Consider the following 25,814-nt stretch of genomic DNA (forward strand, 5'->3'; position numbering starts at 1 on the left):
TTAGGCAGCTAACCCTAGCCGCCTCGAAAACCGTGCAATCCACCAAACCGTAGCGCTCTCCAACCTCCTCTCTCCCCCCAGCCGTCGGGCCCACCGAGCCCGGGTCAGGCCCGCCCGAAGCCCATCTGGGCCCGAACGCCGCCGCGCCTCCCTGCCTCCCGGAGCGTGTCGCCGTCGTCGCATCCCAGCGCCGCCCCTCGCCCTAGCGCGCCGCCTCGCTACCCCCTCGGTCTCCGCGCTGTCCCCGGCCGCCTCCCGCCGTCGGCCGTACCCCGGTCGCCGGAGCGAGCTGCTGCTGCAGCCAGCCGGACCGCGGCCAGGTCCTGCTGCAGCTCGAAGCGCCGCCCCGTCGTCGTTTGCCGCCATGGTCGCCCGCAGCTCCCCCCCAACGGCCGGATCTAACGGGCGCCGCCTTCCCCCGCCTTCCTCGACCCGCCGGGAACCCGTGCCGCCATCGTCAGTGCGCCGGCCTGCGTCGCCATGGCCCCGCGTGAGGAGCACGGGAGGAGCACGCCTGCCTCGACCGAGCCGGCTCCCGTGGCTGGGCCGGCGCCAACCCCTCGCCCTGGGCCGATTCCCACCGCTCCAAGCCTCCTGCCCCAGCTGGGCCACGCCCGAGATCCCCTTGGCCCAGCTCGGCTCTCGCAGGCCTTCCATCGCCTCACAGCACCTCCCCAGGCCCAGGAGTCCCTCGGCCTCCAGCTCCCTCCAATCCGGCCCATCTCCAGCAGGCCCGAGGTGAGCAGCTCCTTTTCCCCTCGCCCCCAGCGCCTTTTATTTATCTTGCGCTCAATGCCATGTGTAGATTCGGCCCGTTAGCCTTTTCCTTATTTTTGCGATATAATTAAAATTCCAGAGATATACGTATATTAAAACGCCCGTAGATTATTATCCGTAAGTCGGATCGAGACGTGTAATATATGTATTTGGTGTAGAATTTCGCGTAGTATCCGGTTTTGCAACTTGCATAAATGTTTGATGAGGTTTGACCCACCGTTTGCCTAGAGTAACGTGCTGGCCCAATAGGTTTCGTCCCGTATTTATTTTTCGCGCAAGACCGTATAGCCCGTATGCCGTAGAATAAATGCCCATGTTTTATGAACCTATTTTCCATGTATTTTAGAGCTGTCGTTGGTATTTTTGCGTGTAGGGATTGCCGGTAGTTTATTTTCCTGTGTTTACGTTATTTTCTCGCATTTTCGTGTGGTATTATTTTACTGTGCAACCCCACATATTTTATATGTTTCCGGGGTAGAAAAATCCATGGGATTTTTCTGTGCAGTTAGTTTTAGCTTTTGAGTAAGTTAGTTCGCACGATATTTTGCCATGTTGCCCTTTTTTTAATTCGTAGGAATTAATCCGTTCTTCATTTGACGGAGTTGTCAACTAGAGATTTGATCTTGGATGTTTTGTATAGCCTCTGGTATTTTTAGTTGCAATAGAAATGCATGTTTAGGTGTGTTTTGCTAGCTCTCAAGTTGCTAGAAATAGTGCTGATTTGGAGGAGCTGAAATATTTCTAAGTCTGGAATCTGTTATATTTTGTTGCTGTCTTGTCTTGCTTGCATCTTGTGATCTGTAGCTCTTTTGAGGTTGGTCCAATGGAGTTAGTTGTATCCCTTGTGTTTCTCTAGCATGCTGCAAATTTTTATGCCATTTGGAGTCCTGTAGCTATTGGTTTTTCTGCTGTCAATATGGCTTCAGATCGAAAACTGCACTTTCATGAGGTGTAATTTTCACTAAGTCTGAAATAGTGTGTGGGAGGCCATTTTGTGACTTCTTTTCCTACTGTTCCTTGATGCCATGCTAGTTGTTGTTAGTTGTTTGTAGTAGTGCTTCTTGCCCTATTTCGTGCCATGCCTTGCTTGAGCATATCGGAGTTGTGTAGCTCGTAGTTGTGGGGTGTAGAAGATGGTATGTGGCTGATTTTGGCAGATTGTAGTGATTTCTTGTTTTTGCTCGTAGATGTTGAACCGTAGCTCCGATTTGATCGTGTCCTACATGAAACTTGCTTAGAATCTCGTGTAGTTTCATTTTCTCTTGTTTTTTGTATGTTTTGAAGTGCTCGTAGCCGCCGTTGCACACATATTGTATTCATGCCATCATATCTTGCGGTGCTTGTAACTTTTGATCCGTAGCCCCGTTGGAGATGATCTCTATGTGTAGACTGCTTTCCATGACGCGTAGAATCACGTGAACCTATTTTTTTGCTGTTTGACAACTAATTACATGTGTTAGTTCAGATCTGGACAGTATTGTAAATTATCATGTGAGGTCGTCTCGGAGGTGCTATATGTCATTTCCGACCTCATTTAAAATGTCTAGATAGGTAGTTTAATTTCCGCTTCACCTCTTGCATGTTTGACAACATTAATATTGCCGTGTAAATAACCGGGAGTGAACTAAATAATTCATATGTGGAGTTTCGTCAATATGCAACTCGTTGCATATTGAACTTCACTTAGTGTGTAGTGTTTGTTTGTGTGAATTGTCATGCCGTGACTTGCTTGCATTCAGCTGCTCATGCATCATATGTGTTGTGCATCGTGTGGTGAATTTCGTCTGTTGATTTGTGTTTCCGATTTGCTTCGTCTCGATAGAGTTCCGCAGCGTGCCGGATTGTGAGGACCCGTTCGACTACGTCGGTTCGTCTGCTTCACGGAGTCATTCTTCTCCCAAGCGGGATCTCAGGCAAGATGATCATTTCCCCAGTTACCATTACTATCATTGCCATGCTAGTTTTACCATTTCTATCGATCATGTCACATTGCCTACCACCTGTTAAATATTAGCCTCTCAACAATGCCATGATCACCTTCAACCTGTACGACCTAGCAAACCACTGATTGGCTATGTTACTGCTTGCTTAACCCTGAGTAGCGTTGCTAGTTGCAGGTGCAGTTGTTTCCATGTGTTAACATGGGTTCCTTGTTATATCACCATATTAAAAGCTATTTAATTTAATGCACCTATATACTTGGTAAAAGGTGGAAGGCTCGGCCTTTCTAGCCTGGTGTTTTGTTCCACCTTTGCCCCTTTAGTTTCGGCTACCGGTGTTATGTTCCATAAACAAGCGCTCCTAACACGATCGGGGTTGTTATGGGGACCTCCTTGATAATTTGTTTTAGATTAAAGCTGGTCTGGCAAGGCCCAACATTGGTACTATTTGCCCAACATAATAATTCTGTTAAATTGAAATGCATAGGGAGTTAGCGATACCCGAGGAGTAATTCTACATAATACAGGGGGGCCAGTGTTGTTGGTGCTGGTCCAAAACTAGAGCCGTTTGCGGGGCAAACCCGGGGCAACTCAGGGGATTTCTATCAGGCCACCGTACGCTGTGCTTATCCGTCGTGTCCTGAGAACGAGATACGCGGCTCCTATCGGGATCGTCGACACGCCGGGCGGCCTTGCTGGATTAGTTTTACCTTTGACGAGATATCTTGTGCATCGGGATTCCAGTGATGTTTTGGGTAATCTCAGAGTTGAGGTTTTCCACTAAGGAATTCGACGAGATTGCGAGCTTCGTGATCGAGGATTTCTATGCGGCTTGTGGTAATTTGTGATGGACTAGTTGGAGCACCCCTGCAGGGTTAAATCTTTTCGGAAAGCCGTGCCCGCGGTTATGTGGCAACGTGGAAACTTTGTTTAACACTGGTTCTAGATAACTTGAAGTTAACTTAATTAAAACATGCCAACTGTGTGCGTAACCTTGATTGTCTCTTTCGTGAGTTCTTTCTCCGATCGAGGACACGGTGGGGTTATGTCTGACGTAGGTAGGTGTTCAGGATCATTCATTTGATCAACAGTAGTTCACGTCCGTTATGCGTAGGTCTTCCCTCTCTTATTTCTTGTACTCGTAAGTTAGCCACCATATATATATGCTTAGTCGCTGCTGAAACCTCACCACTTAACCATACCTTACCCATTAAGCTTTGCTAGTCTTGATACCTATGGAAATGAGATTGCTGAGTCCCCTGTGGCTCATAGATTACTACAACACCAGTTGCAGGTACAGGTAAAGGTCACTTGACGCGAGCGCGTTGATTGTTCATTTGGAGTTGCTTATTCTTCTTCTTCATCGATCTAGGATGGGTTCCAGGCCGGCAGCCTGGGATAGCAAGGATGGACGTCGTTCTTCTTTTGTCGTTTGTTTTCGTCCGTAGTCGGACCCTGCTCTTACTCTTGATGATTATGTAATGTACTGATGTGACCCTGATGTAGCTTGTGGCGAGTGTAAGCCAACTCTTTATATATCTCTTCTTTTCAGTACATGTACTTGTAACGATATCCATTCTTGCGACACGACGAGATGCGCTTCTATCCCTGACGAGGCCCTCGTGCCAAATTGAGGATAGGGTCGCATCTTGGGCGACAACAACAAATAAACTACAAGCTTCTACTTCGAGCAAGTGAAATAAAATAACTTATGAATTGGGCCAATGAGCAATGAGCAAGTGTTGCATAAGGCAAGTCCATTTCGACCACGTTTATACCAAAAATCATACAGATGGGACATCTGACTACAAGCTTTTAACTGCTACTGGACGCATATCATTCAGGAAGATTATCATAGTTTCCTCTTCACATCATTACAAACAGATGAGCTTGTCTGATTTACTACCTAATAACAGTAGAAACTCTACAAGATGGCCGCTGTGAATAGAATGACCAATCATCCAAACATGCAGCACAACGCTCAACAAACAGCAAGACAACAGAAGTATATAATACGAGGAGCATAAGGTACTGTTTATCGAATCTTATTATTCTTGTAAAGTAGCCTTGCTTTGGGATAGCACTATCCTGGACTTTATTTCTCGTCTGATTGTAAATCACTAACCTGTGGTGATCTCCCAGGTCGCGCCATAGTGTGTGTATAGCAACGAGCTTTCCGGCCCGTGCCGTGCTGTCCTCTGGTGAAACTCACAATCTCGGCACACCGACGTAGCTAGCCATGAAGACGGCATGACCGCCTTCTCTAATTGACGACGACGGGTCATTCTAGCAGCAGATGGTCATTTGCATCACATCAAACAAAAAGTATTCAGGCAACATCACCATGCGCCTGAGAAAAGACAGTGTCTGGATCTTGTTTGATTCACCTGGTTGATAAGGGCGGCAGAACGGGAGACGAGCTCGATGTCGCTGTCGTCGAGGACGATCTCATCCTTGACCTTCTCAGACCGCAAGATGGTGACCCTGTCGAGCACGTCCACCTTCCTCACCTGCAACCACACCAGAAATCAGTCAATCACACGCAAGAAGTTCGTCTACTTGCACGGAGAAAGCTAGATCCGCGCATCAAATCCGCACATAAACCGCAGTATCATCAACAAGCTAGATCTTGTAGCGGAAGCCCTTGGTGACGCCGGTGATGAGGTTTTGGATGTGGGAGATGGCGGTGCGGATGGCGGCCATGGTGCGGCGGGTGCCGAACCAGGCGTCCACCTTGAGCTTGCGCCCGCCGTCCTGGAGCGGGAAGTCGAGGTTGAGGTGCTTGAAGTTGCGGGTGAGGGTCCCGCACGGCCCCGTCACCGAGATCATCTTGGCGGATACCTTCACCGTCACCTCCTCCGGGATCTCCATCGTCTCCGACGCCAGGATGGTCTTCATCTTCGCCGATGAGGGGGTGGGTCGGCGGCGGCGGCGCGGAGGGGGAGGGGGAGGAGGCGAGGGTTTGGGGAGGGAGGGTGGGGTGCGGACTGAGGGTTGTGTGATTATAGGCTGGGCTCTTCATTGGGCGGCTGGGCCGAGCTTTTTCTGGGCCACACACAGCACCAGCATCACGACCTTCTTTCTCAGAGGAATCTTGCTCTCCATCTCACAAACGTTTTTTTAACCATAAAAAAATTCTTAGAAATGTTCCATCAAGGTTATTTGAAGCTGTCGTCGTCTATTGTTCCATCATTTTGCAACTAGATTTTGTTTCAAGCCTCTGGTGCTGAAATTGAAGGTGAGCAGACCGAAAATTGCCTAGACCAAAACCTTGTAGGTTTTCAATAATCACATGACTACATGAGTCATCTACCTTAATATGTGGAAATCCAATACTGGTGAACACATTTTGTGACTAGGGGTGATAAATAGTACAAAATCTAGGTTTACTGATTGGGTGTAGAGAGTAGGTCGGCTCGGAGGCTTGCTCGAACGAGATTGACGTACACATGTTTACATTCTACTTCAAAATAGATAGAGATATGCTTCTTCTTCTTTTGTCGGGTTACAGTATCACCATCACGACATTGTGCTCTGAAAATTCCAGACATTTATTATAAATGATTTTAAACGAGGCAAGATTATTTGCCTTATGATTTTTGGTATAAACGTGGTCGAAATGGACTTGCCTTATGCAACACTTGTAGTCAGATTATTTGCAAGATTCAGCTGGAAGCAGGCCAAATGATCAATCTTATGGCCGCATTCATGGCATAGTTTGTTAAAATGATCTCATATTGTGCACAAGGGTGCGTATTGGAATGACAAACCATGTTTTCTAAGGAAGTTTTCATTTTCTTTGGACGGAAAATTCATTTTCCATTTTTTGAGTACCCAAAATGAGTTTTTTTGAAGGACCTACCATATATTTGTTGCAAAATTGGACCAAATCATTTTTCTAACATACTAGGACATATTTAATATACAATTCACCTAATGGTTGGGTGTCAAAAGCTTTGATCCACCTCTCGTGAAAAAGACAAATTTTCGTTGAATCAGCTCGAAGCGGGTCAAATTTGACCTTCAGCTACATTATAGTTTGGTCTTTATTTTTCCCAAAAATCATTTCTGGGTACACACAGTATCTATTTAATCAGAGAAACACCAAAATATTTCCAAGATTCAACCACTAGGTAGGAACGGTCATACCCGCTGTTTTGACCGCATTTTGAAATGGGCATGAAAAATTCAAAAAAATCAAAAAAAGGAAAACCTTTGCATTGTGTCATTATATGTGACAAAGTTACGAGGAAAAATAATAAACTTGTAATACGACAATTATTTTAAAAAAGTGTTCTTAGAAATGGGCTATCATGTATGAAGATTCATAGTTTTCAAGCCAAATGATCAATCTTATGACCACATTCATGACATAGTTTGTTGAAATGATATAATATTATGCACAAGGATGCATGTTGGAATGGCAAACAATGTTGATTAAGGAAGTTTTCATTTTCCTTGTATGTAAAAATCAATTTTCATTTTCAAGTGCACAGAATGAATTTTTTGGTGAAGGACCTACCATATATTTGTTTCAAAATTGGACCAAATCATTTTTCTAAAATACTAGGCCATATTTAATGTACAATTGATAAAATGGTTGGGTGTTAAAAGCGTTTATCCACCTCTCGTGAAAAAGACAAATTTATGTCGATTCAGTTGGAAGCGGGTTAAATTTGAACTGTAGCTGCATTATAGTTTGCTATTTATTTTTCCTAAAAATCATTTATAGGTACATAAGTATCTATTTAATCAGAAAATACATGGTGTGGTGGCTTGACTTCGAGGTTTGGATGGTGGTCGAGGGCCCCAACTTTAGAGCGCGTGAAGTTGCATGCGAGCCGCATGGTCACCGCCTGACCGTTGCGTTGCCACGCGTTCTAGGTGGAATAGGCATGTCTGGTGGGTTGGACAATCCCTCAGTAGGTGTTAGGAAGAAGAATACAATAGACACTGAACTAAGCTCAAACATGAATTAGCAACCAAGTGTTTGATTAGTGGTGCGTGTAATGCACATAGACAATGGGCCTAAATTTTGGTTGAGGATGATCATCTACTAAGGAGACTCTCTTGGCAAATTTTTAGTTTAAATGGACGAATCTAGGTGGCACTTGCTTTGCAAAGTAACACACTGTGAAGAAATATTGGTGTTGAAGCTGGGATCAAATGAATGAATGGATTGACCTGAAATTTAGTGTATGATGTTAATTTGGGCATATGAAGGCACTTTAAAAAAAATATACCATTTGAAATGCCAAAGTGACACTTCCTTCACAATGTGCCAATCTGGACAGAAAATGGTAATTGAAACTGGGCTCACATAGATGATTGGATTGAGATGGCACATTAAGGCACCGTAAAAATTCCATAAAATTTGGATAACCAAAAATTGTACTTCCTTCACAATGCTCTCTACTGGACAGAATATTGGGACAAATATTGAGGGAAACTGGCTGAATTAAATGATCTAAATTTTGGTGGAGTGAGGTTATATTCTCTGTTTCATCCCGTGGTAAATTTTCATCAACTATAAAGCAATATAAAAATGTAGTTGCTTCACAAATTTAAAATATTACCAGAAACAAAGATTGGATGATGAGCTCACATGGATTGTTAGATGGGGCTAAAAATTTGTGGAGAGCTATGTTTTCGGCACATAGAAGATGTGGAAAAAATTCAACTCATCAGGATATTCCTATCTAGTCCTTCCTTCACAAAGTTGTTAGCTGAACACAAACTTTGGAAATTTGCTGAGAAAGATTTACTAGGAAAATCGTTACGAAAGTTTTCATGAGGCAATGATTTGGATAGGAAAGAGTGTCCAAAAAATATAAGGGTAATCAAAGAAATAGAAATAGCACTTCCTTCACAAAGTGCTATTCTGAACAGAATAGGAAAATGAATATTGCTGAATTATTTTTGAACTATTGAAGGAAGGGTTTTCACATATTTGAGGAATATATGATCCAAAGTATTTATGAGAATTTTTCGAGAATTTTTGGAATGACAAAATAGTAGGTTGTTTCACAAACTAGGATGAGGTGGGATAAAATGGACCCACGAGTGACATGTCAACATAGTTAGAACATGTTACGACATTTTTATAATCGTCGTAAAAGTTATGACGATCTCATCTTATGTGGTTACGGCGTTTTTGACTCACATCGCCGTAATTTGTATGTAGATTTGATCCCCTCAAACGGCTTACGACAATCTCGGATGAAATCGTCATAGATTTATGACGAATTCATCAACGACATCTTAAAGAACGTCATGTATGAGCATATTTCTTGTAGTGACTTCAGGTTCGGTGACGTTTTGGTATAGTTAAGTTATATGTGTTGGTGACCGAAGTTTTGTTCGGAGTCCCGGATGAGATCCAGGACGTCACGAGGAGTTCCGGAATGGTCCGAAAACGAAGATTGATATATAGGAAGTTGGTATTTGGATTCCGGAAGGTTTTCGGGCATTGTCGGCAGTGTACCGGGAGTGACAAATGGGTTTTGGAGGCCCACTGGGTGGGCCCAACACACCCCAAGGGGTCCACGTGGGTTTATTGGATGCACAATAAGGCATAATGGACTGACAAAGTCATCCAAGGAAAGCCCATGAGGAAAAAGTGGAAAATCCAAAAGAGGTAGAAAATTAAGGAAGGTGTCCTAATCCAAGTGGGATTGGAGGAGGACTCCTCCCTCCTCCACTTCGACCGACCCAAGGGAGTCTCCCCTGTGGCGCAAGGCCTTCCCCCTCCCTCCTCCTATATATACTAGAGGTTTAGGGCTGTTTGAGACACAACTTTGCCACGTGCTGCCCTCTCCTGTAGATCGTAGTTCTTCCTCTAGACCGATTTTCTACGGAGCTCAGGCGGAGCCCTCCAGGAATAGATCATCACCATCACCGGCGCGCCGTCACGCTGCCGGAGAACTCATCCACTTCCCCGTCTCTCTTGCTGGATCAATAAGGCGGAGATCATCATCGAGCTGTACGTGTGTTGAACGCGGAGGTGTCGTCCGTTCGGTGCTTGATCGGGACGGATCGTGAGACGGTTCGTGGGACGGATCGTGAAGACGTACCACTACATCAACCGCGTTTATTAACGCTTCCGCTTAGCGATCTACAAGGGTATGTGGATCCGATCTCCCTCTCGTAGATGATCATCACCATGATAGGTCTTCGTGTGCGTAGGAATATTTTTTGTTTCCCATGCTACGTTCACCAACAGTCATTACCTCTAGCTCTACTGTCGCAGAACTATTATTTCGCTTACTATACAAATACACACATGCAAAACTTAGAATAGTTCTAAAAATTCCAGAAAAACAAATTTCAAACAAACCAACGAAGCGCGGCGGCGCCGCGCACTACCCGCTAGTCTACTTCAACCGGCAAAATGGGAGCGACACCCTAACGGGCCCGCCGCCTACAGTCCCTGGAGGGATGCGCGACTGAGAGACGCACCAGCCGCCGACATGCGCCGAGCATCTACACGACTACACCGAGCCACGCCGACATCAAGCTGTACATCTACATCATGCTGAAAAAAATCGTCAAGGACATCTACGAGAAGCTACCAGGACATGCATCATCCACATGCGAGGCCGGTGTGAAAAGAGATGCAATTCTTCATCGATTTCTCCGGCGCGACCCGGCATCGACATTTGATCGCCACAAGGGACGTCTTTAAGAAACACATTATCGTCAACACACCGCTACGACGCCACTGCCGATGCTTCATCGTCAAGGTCTTCATCAACGTGGTCTTCATCAACATCTTCGTCAACACACTGTCGCTGCCTTGTCCACAAGATGGACATCTAGCGTCCTCTGACAGATTTTTTCTGCAAGACGCGACCTTGACGATGGCAATGACCGCATCACGACGTCGGCATCTACCACATCATCCACGGCGGCACGGCTGCATCGACATGGCATCACTATAATGACGACCCCTACAAGGCCTCACGGTTCTGGCAAAAACGATGCGTGCTCGATGGGTTTCCTCCGGTCCTGGCAAAACCGGTGTATCGTCCACGTCTGCAGCTCCGTCATAGCGCATTTTTTTGCGCCTCCGGCTTCGTGCGGCTTCATCATCCACGATGATCACACATCGACCACATCTACCTCCACCACGGCTACATCACCATGATCGGCTACCTCGACATCGACATTCATGGCTTGGTCTACAGCAACTCATCGGCTACAACTCCAGTCAACAGCATCCGCGTCGTCACTAGTGTCCACGCCACTCCCGCTGTGACTGCGGGAGGGAATAGAGGAGAGACAAGGAAGGCATCAGAAGGGGACGCAATCACCGCCCTAGGTGTTGATCTATCAGAGACGCAGTTGATGATGGCGCGGTGGAGAAGATGACAAAGGCACAAGACTTCAAATTCAGTCGCAAGCGTCCGCATCACTTCCGCTACGACTGAGGGGGAATGTTAGAAGTATAATTGCCGTTTAAGTTAGAGATAAGGAGATAGAGATAAAATTAGTTAAAATTGTTAGGAATAAGCAACTTGTATTCCCATGAGGCCATAGGCCGATATATATACACGTACAGGTGATGGACTATATGCAGGAAAACCCCTTATATATTGGGATAAATACAAAAGGGGTACATGACTTGTATTATAACTCTAACACCCCCCCTCAAACTCATGGTGGATGAACAACACTGAGTTTGGAGAGATAAAAGCCATGTTGTGCTCTAGTCTGGGCCTTCGTCAGGAAATCCGCCAGCTGTAACTCGGAAGGCACATACTGAAGAGCAACAACCTGATCCTGCACAGCAGCGCGCACATAGAAAGCATCAACACCAATATGCTTGGTGAGCTCATGCTTCACAGGATCGCGCGCAATGCTAATAGCACATGTACTGTCAGATAAGAGCAGAGTCGGTGTAGTGACAGAAACACCAAAATCCTGAAGTAACCACCGTAACCAAGTCACCTCTGCCGTCAAAAGAGCCATTGCTCGCAACTCAGCCTCTGCACTCGAACGGGAAACTGCAATCTGTTTCTTCGTCTTCCAGGCAATGAGAGAACCACCAAGAAAAACACAGTAAGCAGAAAGTGAACGGCGATCTGAAGGATCACTAGCCCACGTAGCATCCGAATAGGCCTGAAGCTGTAAAGAACTGGAGCGAGGAAAGAATAAACGATGAGAGATTGTGCCCCGAAGATATCGGAGAACACGGAGGAGATGACTATAGTGAACCGATGTGGGAGTAGAGACAAACTGACTCAGAATATGAACCGGATAAGAAATATCCGGACGAGTGACAGCTAGATAAACAAGACTGCCAACAAGATGACGATAGCGCGTCGGGTCAGGCAGGGGATCACCATCAGTAGCAGAGAGGTGAACATTGAGCTCCATAGGAGTCTCAACAATGCGCTCATCAGTAAGAGCAGCACGAGCAAGAAGATCCTGGATATACTTTTCCTGGGATATAAAAAAGCCATCAGAGGTAGAAGAGACTTCAATCCCAAGAAAGTAGCGAAGAGGTCCAAGATCAGACATAAGGAACTGCTCACTAAGACGAGCCTTGACAAAGGCAATATACTCAGGGTCATCCCCAGTGATGACCATGTCATCAACATAAAGAAGAAGAAGAGTCCGACCACGAGGAGAAAGGTGAATAAACAATGCTGGATCATGAACACTGGGTGAAAAACCAGCGGCAGTCACCACAGAGGCAAAATGCTCAAACCAGGCTCGGGGGGCTTGCTTAAGGCCATAGAGAGAGTGACGAAGACGGCATACCATGCCATCAGGAACAGAATACCCAGGTGGAGGCTGCATGTACACCTCCTCACGCAGTTCACCATTAAGAAAAGCATTCTTAACATCAAGCTGAGAGATAGACCAGTGGCGTGTAGAGGCCACGGCAAGAAGTGTACGAACAGTGGTCATATGAGCCACAGGAGCAAAAGTCTCGTCATAATCACGACCATGCTCCTGCTGAAAACCACGAGCCACAAGACGAGCTTTGTGACGCTCAAGAGAACCATCGGAGCGAGTCTTTACCTTGTAGACCCACTTACAAGTGATGGGACGGACTCCAGGAGGAAGGGAAACAAGATCCCACGTACCTGTGCGTTCAAGAGCAGCAATCTCCTCAGCCATCGCAAACTGCCATTCAGGATGAACAACAGCCTGATGATAAGTAGTTGGCTCAAGAACAGCAGCTCCAGCGGTGGAAAATCCTAAGCGATCAACAGGCGGACGAGGACGAGAACGCAAGCCATAAGTAGGCTGAGACGAGGATGACAGCACATCCAGAGAGGCATCCACAGGACGTGAACGACGAGTGTAACACTGAGGAAAAGATGGAACAATGGAAGGAGGAATCACTAAAGTAGAATCAAAGAGTGGCGACGAAGAAGTCACCGGAGATGAAGGTGTAGAATCCGGTGACATGCTAGACGAGGAGACCGTGGAAGATGGTGGCGATAAATCGACTGGAGGTGGAGAAGCAGAGGGAGCGGAATGAGTAGGCAAAGGCTCGACAAGTGTGATAGGCGTGTCAGGAAAAGTGAGAAAAGAGATATCCTCCACTGAAAAAGTCGAGGAAGATGGGCGTGGGTAGAAGGGACGAGACTCATCAAAAGTCACATCCCGAGAGATACGTATCCGACGACCGATAGGATCCCAACAACGATAGCCCTTATGCTCATCACTATAGCCTAAGAAGACACACTCAACAGACTGAGCGGTGAGTTTGGTGCGTTCGCGGGGGCAAGAAGAACATAGCAAACACAACCAAACAAGCGAAGCGTCGAATAATCGGGAGACCGATCAAAAAGACGCTCGAAAGGAACGCCACCCTGTAGAGCAGCGGAAGGCTGGAAATTGATGAGATAGGTGGAGGTGGAGACGGCCTCAGCCCAAAAATGAGGCGGGAGAGAGGCAGCAATCATCAATGCACGAGCCGTCTCAAGAAGATGACGATGCTTGCGCTCAGCCACGCCATTCTGAGCATGAGCACCAGGACAAGAGAATTGAGAGAGAGTCCCTTGCTCAGCAAGAACACCACGCAACATCTTAGAGATATACTCGCCAGCGGAGTCAGCACGAAACACGCGAATGGGAGAAGAGAACTGAGTATGAACCATGGCAGCAAAACGCTTATAAATGGACAACACCTCACTACGAGAAGTCATGAAATAAAGCCATGTGTAACGAGAGAAGTCATCGATGAAAATAATATAGTATTTATGACCCCCTTTCGAAGCGAAGGGAGCCGGACCCCATACATCGGAATGGACTAAATCAAAAGGACGCTTAGACACTGACTCACTATGTGGATATGGTAACTGAATCTGCTTGCCAAGACGACAACCCTGACACTCTAAGGAGGCATCTCCTGAGACAGACCCCAGAAGACCTCGACGAACTAATGACGACAAACGAGAACCACACAGATGACCAAGTCGATGATGCCACTACTGGAAAGAACCAGTAGCCGAGGCGACCAAAGCGGAAGAACTGGCGAAAGAATGGGCAGCGGAAGGAACATGAAGCCAGTCCAACTCCCAAAGACCCTCAGAATCACGGCGGCGAGGACCAGCCCCAACCAGAGTGTGCGTGCGACGGTCCTGAACAGAACAAGAGTCAAGATCAAGAATGACACGACAACTAGAATCAGCAAGTTGACCGGCGGAAAACAAATTCATGGTAAGTCGAGGAACATGAGCAACCTCAGGAACAGAATAAGAAGGAGTGGTAAGAGTGCCTCTACTAACGACAGGAAGGGGAGTACCATCAGCAGTGAGGACATGAACAGGAGAATCAAGCGAACGAAGAGAGGACAGAGTGGAAGAATTAGAAGTCATATGAAAGGAAGCTCCAGAGTCCAGAACCCATGAGGATGTACCTGACTGTGTAGAAGGTGGTTGCTCAGTGCGGGAAGCCTCAGTCACAGAACCAGCAGTACCCGTTGAGGAAGAACCTGAAGCAGCGAGCAGACGCTTAAGTCTCAGAATATCCTGCTCAGTCAAAGCGATGGCTGAAGCTGTCGAGGTAGATGACGAAGTCGCTGTAGATGGTGACCGCGCCTTGCGCAAGTGTTTCTTCTTCGTGTAGCAGTTTGGCTCAATATGACCATCATTGTTGCAGTAGTTACAATGTGGACGGGGGCGACCTGAGCCGCCAGAAGGAGTGGGCAAGAGCGGCGGAGCACTCGAGCGAGAAGGGGTCGGTGCAGCAGGTGGCGTAGAAAAAGTCCGAGCAGCGAGCATCGAGGGAACCTCCAGCAAACCAGCACCACGTAAGTGAGTCTCCTCAGCACGAATCTCAGAAAGCGCCTCCATGAGAGAAATACGGCCACGAGCAAACAACTGAGCACGTCGGGGCTCAAACTCCTTACGGAGCCGAGACAGGAACTCGTAGACGCGATGAAACTCCAAGTCGGCCTGGACAGCCTGGCAACAGGGGCAAGTACGACAACCAGCACTGCGGAGAGAATCAAGCTGGCGCCAGATAGCAGAACTCTGTGCATAGAAGTCATCAACAGTAGAGTCACCCTGCTGAAGAGCATGCTCCTGACGGACCACAGAGAGGTATAAAGCATCACCAGAGGGCTCATAGCGCTGACGAAGGCGAGTCCACATCTCAAATACAGTAGGGAGACCCAGAAACTCAGAGGCAAACTGAGGCAGAACGCTAGCAGTGAGAACAGCTGCAGCACGGGCATCATCATCAAGCCACTGGGTGTAAGCAGACAGAGCACCATGATACGTCTGAAGGGCCTCCTCATAAGCCAAAGCCTTCTCATCATAAGTACGGATAGCGGCCTCATCAGCAAGCTTAGCCGTATCCTTTGCGGCCTGAGAAGCATCCGCAGGAAGGGACGGTGGGGTCGGCGGAGTGGGAGCCACGGGAGGAACCGGGCATGACGGACAACAGACCTCGCCAGAAAGAAAACCCCATAGGCGGATGCCACGCATGTGAATGCGCATAAAGCCAATGAACTCGGTGTAATTAGTGCCATCAAAGATCACCGGACAACGAGGAACAGCAACATAGCCGGATGAAGCAGACATTTTTTTTTGGAATAAGCAGAGAGCCGGATCCAATCGAGATCAGGGCGGCGGCTGGCGGGCGCTGCAACGGGAGGACGAGAGCAGCGCTGGATCTGGCGAAATCAGCAGCAGGGGCGACGAAATCAGGACCCTGGTTCGATCTCAGGAGGAATTTCGAGTGGAGCCGGCTACTTGAAGAAGGCCTGCCGATGAAACCGTATCGGGAACAACTCCAAACAGCGGCGGAGTCCGGATCGAAGCAGATGAAGAATCGCGGTGGGTGGAGTCCGAGCTGTTAGCGGGACCGCAGCGGGTCGCGTCGGGAGGAGTCGACGGCTTCAAGATCCAGCGGCGGGTGGAGTCCGAGCTGTAGCGGGACCGTGGCGGGTCGCGTCGGAGTCGGCGGCCTCCAGTCGTGACTTCGCCTGGAGCCGCCGGGATCGGGGCGGGCTGGGTGGGAACCGCCGAACGCTGATGGGACGCGGGCTGGTGGGCCTCAATCTGACGAGGCAGGGAACCGATCGGGAGCAGCCTCGACGCGGGATGAGACGAGCAGGACGAGGACTGGTGTTGATCGGGAACCTACGACGAGGCGTGACGAACGAGACGAGGTGGGAAAATATTAGATCGGGAAGAGCACGAGTTGCGCGTGCAAAAAGAACCTAGGCTCTAATACCATGTTAGGAATAAGCAACTTGTATTCCCATGAGGCCATAGGCCGATATATATACACGTACAGGTGATGGACTATATGCAGGAAAACCCCTTATATATTGGGATAAATACAAAAGGGGTACATGACTTGTATTATAACTCTAACAAAAATCACATGTAGCTTGTCTTGTACTCCAAGCCTCTATCCTTCATGTACTCCTATATATACCCCTACAAGGGTTAGATCAAAAAACAACACAACAAATATTAGCCATCATATAATTCCTACACGATGGAGTCTTGATCGAGGACACCGTTACATGACGAAGGCTCGAGTTCAAATTTCAAGCATGCTAAAATAATTTCCAAGAACATACAGTAGGCACACAAAAATAATTTCCTACCAGTGTTCAAGTCAAATCTGAACAAGAAGAAAAATGCTGATAGGAGGCATACAAATTGTTTGCAGATAATACAGAAATATAGATTCCTAGACGAATAGGGTTCTTGTAAAAAGGAAGCATCAAACTTCAGATCGTGTCGGTGTGTTTGCTCCTGAAACGGGTTCAGAACGTCTCGGGGGGGTAATCCCACTTCCCTCTCTTGCTTTCCGATATTTTGTAATTGCACTTGACACGATAATTAGGAGCAGCAGGATTACTACAACACCGCCAACTAGTGCATAGACGTACACTGAAGTCCTCAATTTGCGGCTGCTTCCCGCAGCAAAAGCTGTCATGAGAGCCAACATATCCAGTATCATGATCAAGTGCAATACCCCAAGTAGCACAGCCTTGTTCCTGATAGATTTACTCAGCGGAAGCATGATCACGACAATGGATGCCATGAATGCGAAAGAATTGAAGCAGAAGAATATCTTGTACCGTCGGTGATTAATATCATGAAGGACTGGATTACCTGGTACATGGCCCTCATCATCAAACCAGAATCCACCAGGTGGGTTCAGACCAGCTTGGTATGCGATTGATGCTGCTAAAATTGCAAGAAGCATCAGATACTTGTGTCTCTTTCTCACTTTTTTTTCTTCGGCAACTGAAGCTTCTGGCCTCGCGTCAACTGAAGCTTCTGACCTCACGTCAACTGAAGCTTCATGACTCGAGTCAACTGAAGCTTCTGGACTCACGGGAGTGTTTACTTGTCCACTTTCTGCATGGAAGAGAAGATCGTGTAGAAATCCTAGACACTTAGCCAATGGTTTTCCTAGTGTATCATGCATCGAAGAGAGCAGAACTTGAATCAGAAGGGAGACTAGAACTCCCATAGCAATGATGCTCAGATAGATGGACTGTTTAATATTTCTGCAACTTCCTGCAACATAGGCAATGAGGAGGCCAAGCAAGCCCGCCACCAATAACACTCGCAGTGCATAGGACTTGATTCCATACTCACAGGATTCCTTATTCACAAGTAATATTGTGACGACCACAGATGACACAAATGAAACTGAATTTGAGTAGTAGAACACATCATAGCGTTTCGGATGAGTATCCTGAAGGATTGGGTTGCCCGGAGTTCCCGTCGCATACTTGTCATCAGACCAGACACCTCCTGGAGGGTTCATGCCAGCTTGGTATGTGACAGTCACAGCCACAATAGCAATGGTCAATAGCAGATTACGCCGCCTTTCCAATTCCTTCCCACTAGTATCAGCCCCAGTCTGGCTGTGGCCTGATTGACGCGGCACTGAGCAAAAAGGACTAACTGAGTGCTCTAGCATATCTGCCACCTGCCTTCTCCATCCTGGAGGAATCATATGTACTGCTATCAAGACATGAATGAGAACGTAAGTAAGTACACTGCATACGAGCACTGATATGAAAATAGTCTTCTTTGCCTCCCTGCAGTTCCCCAGAGCAAAAGCTCCGGTTAGGGAAAGTAGAACCACTATCATCGTTATTGGCAATGCACGCCGTTTGGTAAACTTGTCGCTCACCATCTTGTTCAAGAGCAAAGTGACCATGACAATGGATGCCACAAAGGCGATTGCATTGAGATAGAAGAATGCAATGAACCGGCGATGGTGGGTGTCCTCAAGGATGCGATCAGCAGCTGAATGATGGTCTTTACTTCTTGACCAAAAGCCGCCTGGTGGATTCAGGCCTGATTGGTATGCCAGAGATGCTGCAAGAATGGCAAGAAGCAACATACATGTTCGTGTCTTATTCAGATGCTTCTCAGTTTGGATGTTGTCAGCATTTTGAATGGGCAATCCATGATTGCTGTCAGTATGGCCATTCTCAGAATGTGTAGGATGGTCATCACTGCCAAGAATCTCAGCACTAGGGTTATTATCTTCAATCAGATTGTTTTGTTCAGCACGGTCCACATTGCCAGTGGCTTCCACAGGTGCAGAAAGCACTTCATCCACTATGTCATGACTAGTGTCTCCGTTACTCTGCCCACCTGACATATTTTGCTCAACTGGAAGAGCAGTCATGTCGGGATCATCAGGTGAAGATTGCTCCCTCATACTTGCAACTTTCTGGTTAGCTGACATACCGCACATGCTATTTTCAGTTTGCTGGTGGCTTAGTAATGGGCACTCCATGTTAGACACAACATCCTTGGCATGTTCTGGTCGTTGACAGTTCCCTGCAGGATGCTGTGAGCAGGACACATCCTCCAGTTCTGCAACACACTGGACATCTGGAGACTGGTACTCCGGGTTGGACACAACATCCTGGATATTTGCTGATTGCTGGCTGTTCCTTGACGGATGCTGTGAGTTAGACACAGCCTCTTGAACATCTGGAATTTGACTTTTTTCTGCAGGTGCATGCTCCTCATGGAATTCACCCTCTCTGATATTTGAATGTTGCTGATTGTCTGCGGGCTGGTCTTGTTGCTCAGGAGTATTATCTTCTGCAGGTGCATCAGTTGAACGGGCAGGAGATTGATCAGTCATTGCCACAGAATTCCTCTGCTCTGCATTGATCGATCTGTGGCCAGGAAAGTTCAATGAAAGTGCACGGCCAACAAAATTCACGCAACACAAGCTGCTTGATGTGACCTCTTCTAGCCAATTTGCTACAGGTTCTTGAACAAAGACTCCAGCTAAAACTGCAAAGGAGATCCAAATTACGACGAAAATAACCACCACGTAGAATGATGTTGCTACCTCTCTACAACATCCTGCAGCATACGCAATAATTAGGCACAATAGGTCCACTACCACACATACAATCACTGCTTTGGTCCTCATTCCATGTCCACCCAGTTTTGGGCTAAGAAGCAGTATGATTATGACCAAAGATGCCACGAAGGAAGTTGAATTGGAAGTGATGAATATTTTATAACGAAGAAGGTAGTTACTCCGGAGAACAGAAGTAGCCGGATGATGCTTGTAAGGAGGAAAGGCCAAATGCACCTTATTAGAACCATGGTCATTTTCAGCCCAAAAGCCGCCCGGTGGATTCAATCCTGCTTGGTATGTGACAGTAGCAGCAAAAGTTACAAGTGTCAAAATGAACTTGCGAGCCTCTTCAACGCCTTTCCCTAAAGGGGTGCTCTCTTGCGTGCCAAGGGAACCCCGTTGGTTTAGAACTCTATTTATCATTCTCTGCAGTTCCTGTTTCCATTCTATTGGAACAAACCTTGTGGATACTAGGGTATGGATTCCAACATATATCACAACTGCAAAGACTAGAACCCAGATGTAAATGGATGACTTGACTGCCCTGCAACTTCCGGCAGCATAAGCCCCCAGCAGGCTGAATAGGTCTAGTGTCATGGTTAATTGCATTGAATGGAGCCACATCCTTTGATTTGTCACAGTCTTACTGAGAAGCAAGATGATTAAGACAAGAGATGCAGCGAAGGCTGCTGCATTGCAGTAAAAGAACACCTCATATCGTTCAGAAAAGCCATCATGCATGACAGGGTCACCAGCATCATGACCATCCTTGTTTAGTGTCCACGATCCCCCTGGTGGTGTTAATCCAGCATTGTATGTCACACCAACTGCTAGGACTCCAAGAAGTACCAAATACTTACGATGTCCCCACAAGAACTCAAAATCATCATTGATCCTGGGGCTGGATTCATGGCCAGGGGAATTTCCGCTGGACACAACATTGCTGGGACATTGCATCGTGTTGTCTTCCCTTAAATCATTCCCTTGTCCCTGGTTAGCCGTGGTGTTGATGTTGGTCGGACCGATGGGGACCACGAACTGCCCGCTGTCTGCCATGTGGTTGCTCTCTGACTGAAATCGCAAGTCTCAGGTTTTCAGTTGCTCCCTATTTCTCCATCTGGAGCATCGGGTAAGAGTTTCTTGGATGGAGAAGATATCTGAAGGATTCAAAAATAATTCAAGGATGGTTCTGAACAAGAAAAAACAAAGAAAGTTGCTAGGAAGATGGACTTGGTGAAGTCTGTGTCCCAAACGAAAACAACACAAAAGAGAGGACGTTAAAGGCTAACTTGCCTGCTAGACCCCACAATATGAATCATTTCTTCAAACAGTAACCACCATACGAATTATTAGATCATGCTCACAGACTTCTCCAGAAAAAAAGGTAGTTAATGATGTACTAAGTTGGCCCCAATCAACTATTAGAGTCCACACTGGGCTGGTGTGAAAAGACAAAAGAAGATTATCAGCTTATTAAAATCTTTAAAGGATAAACCCCATTGTATATACTGTAACTAGATGAATTTCCTGTGTGGTTTGCATGACTACGTATTACAATAAGTACATATGTTCGTGTTTGAGCATAGAGTGCTATTGGTCATACAATTTTAAAGTTTACTGTTGGAAACTCATTGTGTTTCTCATTCAACAATATAACACCATATACATGATTGAACTTTACTGTTATAATCCGACCCCACCAAAATAAGTGATCTAGATATTTCCCTCTGTTTTTCTTCCAACTGCTATTACCACCAAACACACATAAGACAAGTATTAATACTTTTTGGTGGAGACACTAACAGATTCTACAGGGTAAGTAGTAAAATTAATTGCATTCAATTTTAAGTTACACGCATCTAAGCCTAACAACCGAACACACAAAGAGAAAGTAAAAGATTATACCTGGCATGGAAATCATTGAGATGCTAAGTCACACGGGAAGGCTGCCCTCATTACACATAAATGGCTGCAAGTGAGCTTGTATCCAGAGCGATAACCAAAATAGCGGTCCAGATATTTCCCTTTGTTTTCTTTCAATACCTAGATCTGATTGCTATCACACAAAAAAGAAACATATAAGTAAGTGTTTGTTCGTTGATGAACTAGCAGCTGCTTGTTTTTAGATAATGCCAGGTTATATTTGGTAACTAGTAAGACTAACTGCAAGTAGAGAGGTTTAATAGCCGATGAAAATAATCAGTGGGAGGCCCAACATCATAGTGAGTGTGTGTGTGTGGGGGGGGGGGGGGGCAACATCTAGAATGTATGAGCAACATAGCTTTAACACATCCATTCAAAAAAATTGAAGAACACACTACAATTTGTATAATTTAATGTGGATATCATCATAAGTTGAACAAATAGTCACAAGACAAGATTTACAAATTTTAAAACTAGTTTTAAGTATATGAGATAAATTATTTTGCATTTTACCGAGGGGGTGCCATGGCACCCATGGAAGTATAGAACCCCCCGCTAGATCCGCCCCTGGAAACACTGCATCCATGTCTAAGAATCGAGCATAGGAAGAGAAACCAAGAACCATACCTGGAACGGGAAAGCAAGGCAATGCTCGTTACATAGACATAGTGACACAGAACGGCTGTCCTCATCAGCTATCATACATCAGCTCCTAGCCGTGGTTGCAGGTTTGAGCTTGTATCCATGTGAACCATACCTGGATCAGGGTAACCAATAAGATTAACTGCGAGTGGAGAGGTGGAAGACTGTTGTATGGAAGCTATGTATCCATGTGGAAGAACCGAGTCGAGGAAGAGAGAGTAAGAACCATACCTGAAATGGGGAAGCTTCGCAATGGTCAGTTGCTCACACGGAATGGCTGCCCCGTTAGCCCAGCTGAGGTTGCGGCTTTGAGCTTGTATCCAGAGCGACGGCTGCTGCTCAGACTAGTGAGGGACACCTTGTGTGCTCCTGAGTTCTTCCAGCGTCAATAATGGTGTGAAGCGTGGTGTGGACAGTGAACAAAAGGATGGGGGGAGACCGGTGAAGTCAGTTAAACAAAGGGGGAAAAAAACCAAGGTAAGACCCCACAGCAATGTACTATCATGCTATCATATGATGAAACGGTCGGCATCCAGATTAAGGGAATGTATTCATATATGATCTCCTCAGGCTCAGGGGAAGGACCACATTGGACCAACTTTGGAGTTAGAAAACAACCTAGTACACCAGAAACAGCGAACAAGGCAGCACGCACCTCAACCGTTAAATAATCCGGCATGCTGCCGAGTGATTTGGTTTGGAGCACCACATAGATAAGCAAGAGCTAGCCACTTGGCCAGTAGAATACCTGGTACCGTACTAGGAGGCCGTGAAATGGAATCCGTTGACTGGTACACGACCACCACCGCACACCGTGGGTTCACACCTCACGCCGGCGATCGGAAGCCACCGTGACTCCACCAAGGCCACCTCCGACCTCCCTGGCGCCTCGAGCGCCGCCGTCTTTTGACGTTTTCGCTCCGCGTGCAACCGCCGTTCCGTGGAGCGGCCAGCGTCGCTCGTGCCTTGGCTCTTCTCCGGCCGGCGATTAACTGCCGTGCCGTAGTTAGGTAAGCAGCACTGGACACTGGTGCACTCACTAGTAGGGTCGGCTCCTCTGCCGGCGCCCCGCAGGCCGCCGAGGCATTTGTTCGAACACCAGACGGGCACTGCTAGGGGGGAGCAGAGCCGGGCGGGCCAGCCGCAGCAAGGGCCTAGATCCTCGCTCGGCGGAGCAGCAGCAGCGTGCATTGATCCCGTCCTGTCCGACTGACCGTCGAGGGCCCCCGTCGACGTCGACAGGGGCGTTCCCATCCCCTCCCCCCGGCCATCCATCTCCGACCTCCTGGACTGGTCATTTGTGGCGGTACTAGCTGACATCACCAGAAAATAGGGAATGACGTCACGAAAACAGCTTTTCATACGCTGAGGGGTCTCCTTCTTCTTGAGGCGCGCTTCCTCCTCGCTTGTACGCAGGACGGCCGCTGGCGCGTTCTGGTACGCGGCCTCCGCTTTTTGGTCTTCTTCTCGCACGACGAGGGGCGGCGGCGGTCCAGCCACCACATCGCGGATGCCACGCCGGCGCTGCTCCTCGTGCTTCCACGCAAACTAGGCCTCCCATTCAGAAGAGTCTGCAGCGTACATGGGGTTGCGTCGCTGCTTTGTTGTTAGTTGTTGCCGTTGGTGCCTCACCTCCTCCGCATGCACCCGCGCCGACCGCGGCACCACTCACACTGGGATCCTCTTCGGATCGAAATGACAGTCGTGCGACAGCGTGACATCGGGGTAGGGCAGGGGGACGCGATGCTCCCAGTGCCGCCTCGCCTAGTGCACTGATATGTTGACCCGCTGTCGAGGCTGTCGTGGTTTTGTCACGGCAGATGTCCTTGTGAAAGGACTTAGAGATGGAGCCATGGCACCTTGGTGGCGACTCAAAGGGGGTGAGCGAAAGCGAGACTCAAATTTACCCAGGTTCGGCCCCTCGTGTGGAGGTAAAAGCCTACGTCCTGATTTGTGTAGATTGATGATGGTTTCGGTTACAAGGAGAGCGTAACTCGCCTGACCTGGCTCTCGATGATTTCTAACTTGCCCTATCTTCCCCAGGGACTCGCCTTTATATACAGGTCGAGGCCCTAGGATTTACAAGAGTACTGGCTATTGATACGTCTCTGTCGTATCTACTTTTCCAAACTCTTTTACCCTTATTTTGGACTCTAATTTGCATGATTTGAATGGAACTAACCCGGACTAACGTTGTTTTCAGCATAATTGTCATGGTGTTGTTTTTGCGTGAAATAAAAGTTCTCAGAATGACCTGGAAATTTACGAGGATTTTTTGTGGAATATATAAAAAATACTGGCGCAAGAATCAACCGGAGGGGTGGAGCGAGGAGCCCACAAGCCCACCAGGCGCGAGCCCCCCTGGCCGCGCCTAGCAGGCTTTTGGGGCCCTCGGAGCTCCACCGCCTCCAATTCCAGCTCTATTTAGTCCCTTTCGTCCGGAAAAAAATCAAGGAGAAGAGTTCATCGCGTTTTACGATACGGAGGCGCTGCCACCACCTGTTCTTCCTCTGGAGGGCAGATCTAGAGTCCGTTCTGGGCTCCGGAGAGGGGAGATCGTCGCCATCGTCATCACCAACCTTCCATCATCGCCAATTCCATGATGCTCTTCACCGTTCGTGAGTAATCTCATCGTAGGCTTGCTGGACGGTGATGGGTTGGATGAGATCTATCATGTAATCAAGTTAGTTTTGATGGGGATTGTCCCTAGTATCCACTATGTTCTGAGATTGATGTTGCTACTACTTTGCCATGCTTAATGCTTGTCACTAGGGCCCGAGTGCCATGATTTCAGATCTGAACCTATTATGTTCTCATTAATATATGTGTGTTCTTGATCCTATCTTGCAAGTTGTAGTCACCTACTATGTGTTATGACCCGGCAACCCCGGAGTGACATTAGCCGGAACCACTCCCGGAGATGACCATAGTATGAGGAGTTCATGTATTCACTAAGTGCTAATGCGTTGTTTCGGTTCTCTATTAAAAGGAGAACCTTAATATCCCGTAGTTTCCATTAGGGCCCCGCTGCCACGGGAGGGATGGACAATAGATGTCATGCAAGTTCTTTTCCCTAAGCACGTATATTACATACGGAATACATGCCTACATTACATTGACGAACCGGAGCTAGTTACTTATCACTCCATGTTATAACTGTTGCATGATGAATATCATCCGGCATAATTATCCATCACTCATCCAATGCCTATGAGTTTTTCCTACTAGTCCTTGCTACGTTACTTTGCCGCTGTTGCTACTGTTACTCTGTCGCTACTGTTGTCGCTGCTGCTACTGTTACTCTGCCGCTACTGCTGTCACTGCTGTTACTATTACCGTTGCTACTGTTGCTATCACACCACTTTGCTACTGATACTTTGCTGTAGATACTAAGTCTTTCACGTGTGGTTGAATTGACAACTCAACAGCTAATACTCGAGAATATTCTTTGGCTTCCCCTTGTGTCGAATCAACAAATTTGGGTTGAATACTCTACCCTCGAAAACTGTTGTGATCCCCTATACTTGTGGGTTATCATGATTATTTTCTGGCGTCGTTGCCGGGGAGGCATAGCTATATTCTGTGAGTCACTTGGGATTTACGTCTGCTGATCACTATGAGGAATCCGAGAGATCCAAAAATTAAAGTCTTGCCCTCAACTACGAGGACAGGTAAGGAACTGCCATCTAGCTCTGCACT

At 47.2% G+C, this 25,814-nt stretch overlaps 1 protein-coding gene and 1 pseudogene across 2 annotated transcripts; both read right to left on the reverse strand.

Moving 5' to 3' along the window:
* Nucleotides 1-5,031: 5,031 nt before the first annotated feature.
* On the reverse strand, nt 5,032-5,623 carry LOC123412874 (annotated as a pseudogene).
* Nucleotides 5,624-16,636: 11,013 nt separating this feature from the next.
* LOC123412230 lies at nt 16,637-23,452 on the reverse strand. 2 transcript variants are annotated; one of them, XM_045105170.1, is made up of 5 exons: nt 22,347-23,452; nt 22,101-22,230; nt 21,456-21,606; nt 17,315-20,707; nt 16,637-17,128 (listed from the first exon to the last, which is right to left on the reverse strand). In XM_045105170.1, the coding sequence occupies exons 4-5, from the start codon at nt 20,604-20,606 to the stop codon at nt 16,920-16,922; spliced, it is 3,501 nt and encodes a 1,166-aa protein (XP_044961105.1). In that variant the 5' UTR covers nt 20,607-20,707; nt 21,456-21,606; nt 22,101-22,230; nt 22,347-23,452; the 3' UTR covers nt 16,637-16,919. The 2 variants fall into 2 exon arrangements, with proteins under 2 accessions (XP_044961105.1, XP_044961104.1); XM_045105169.1 differs by having other exon boundaries at nt 16,637-20,707; nt 22,347-23,451.
* Nucleotides 23,453-25,814: the final 2,362 nt, after the last annotated feature.

Source organism: Hordeum vulgare, chromosome 7H, assembly GCF_904849725.1.
Source record: "Hordeum vulgare subsp. vulgare chromosome 7H, MorexV3_pseudomolecules_assembly, whole genome shotgun sequence".
NCBI lineage: Eukaryota > Viridiplantae > Streptophyta > Magnoliopsida > Poales > Poaceae > Hordeum > Hordeum vulgare.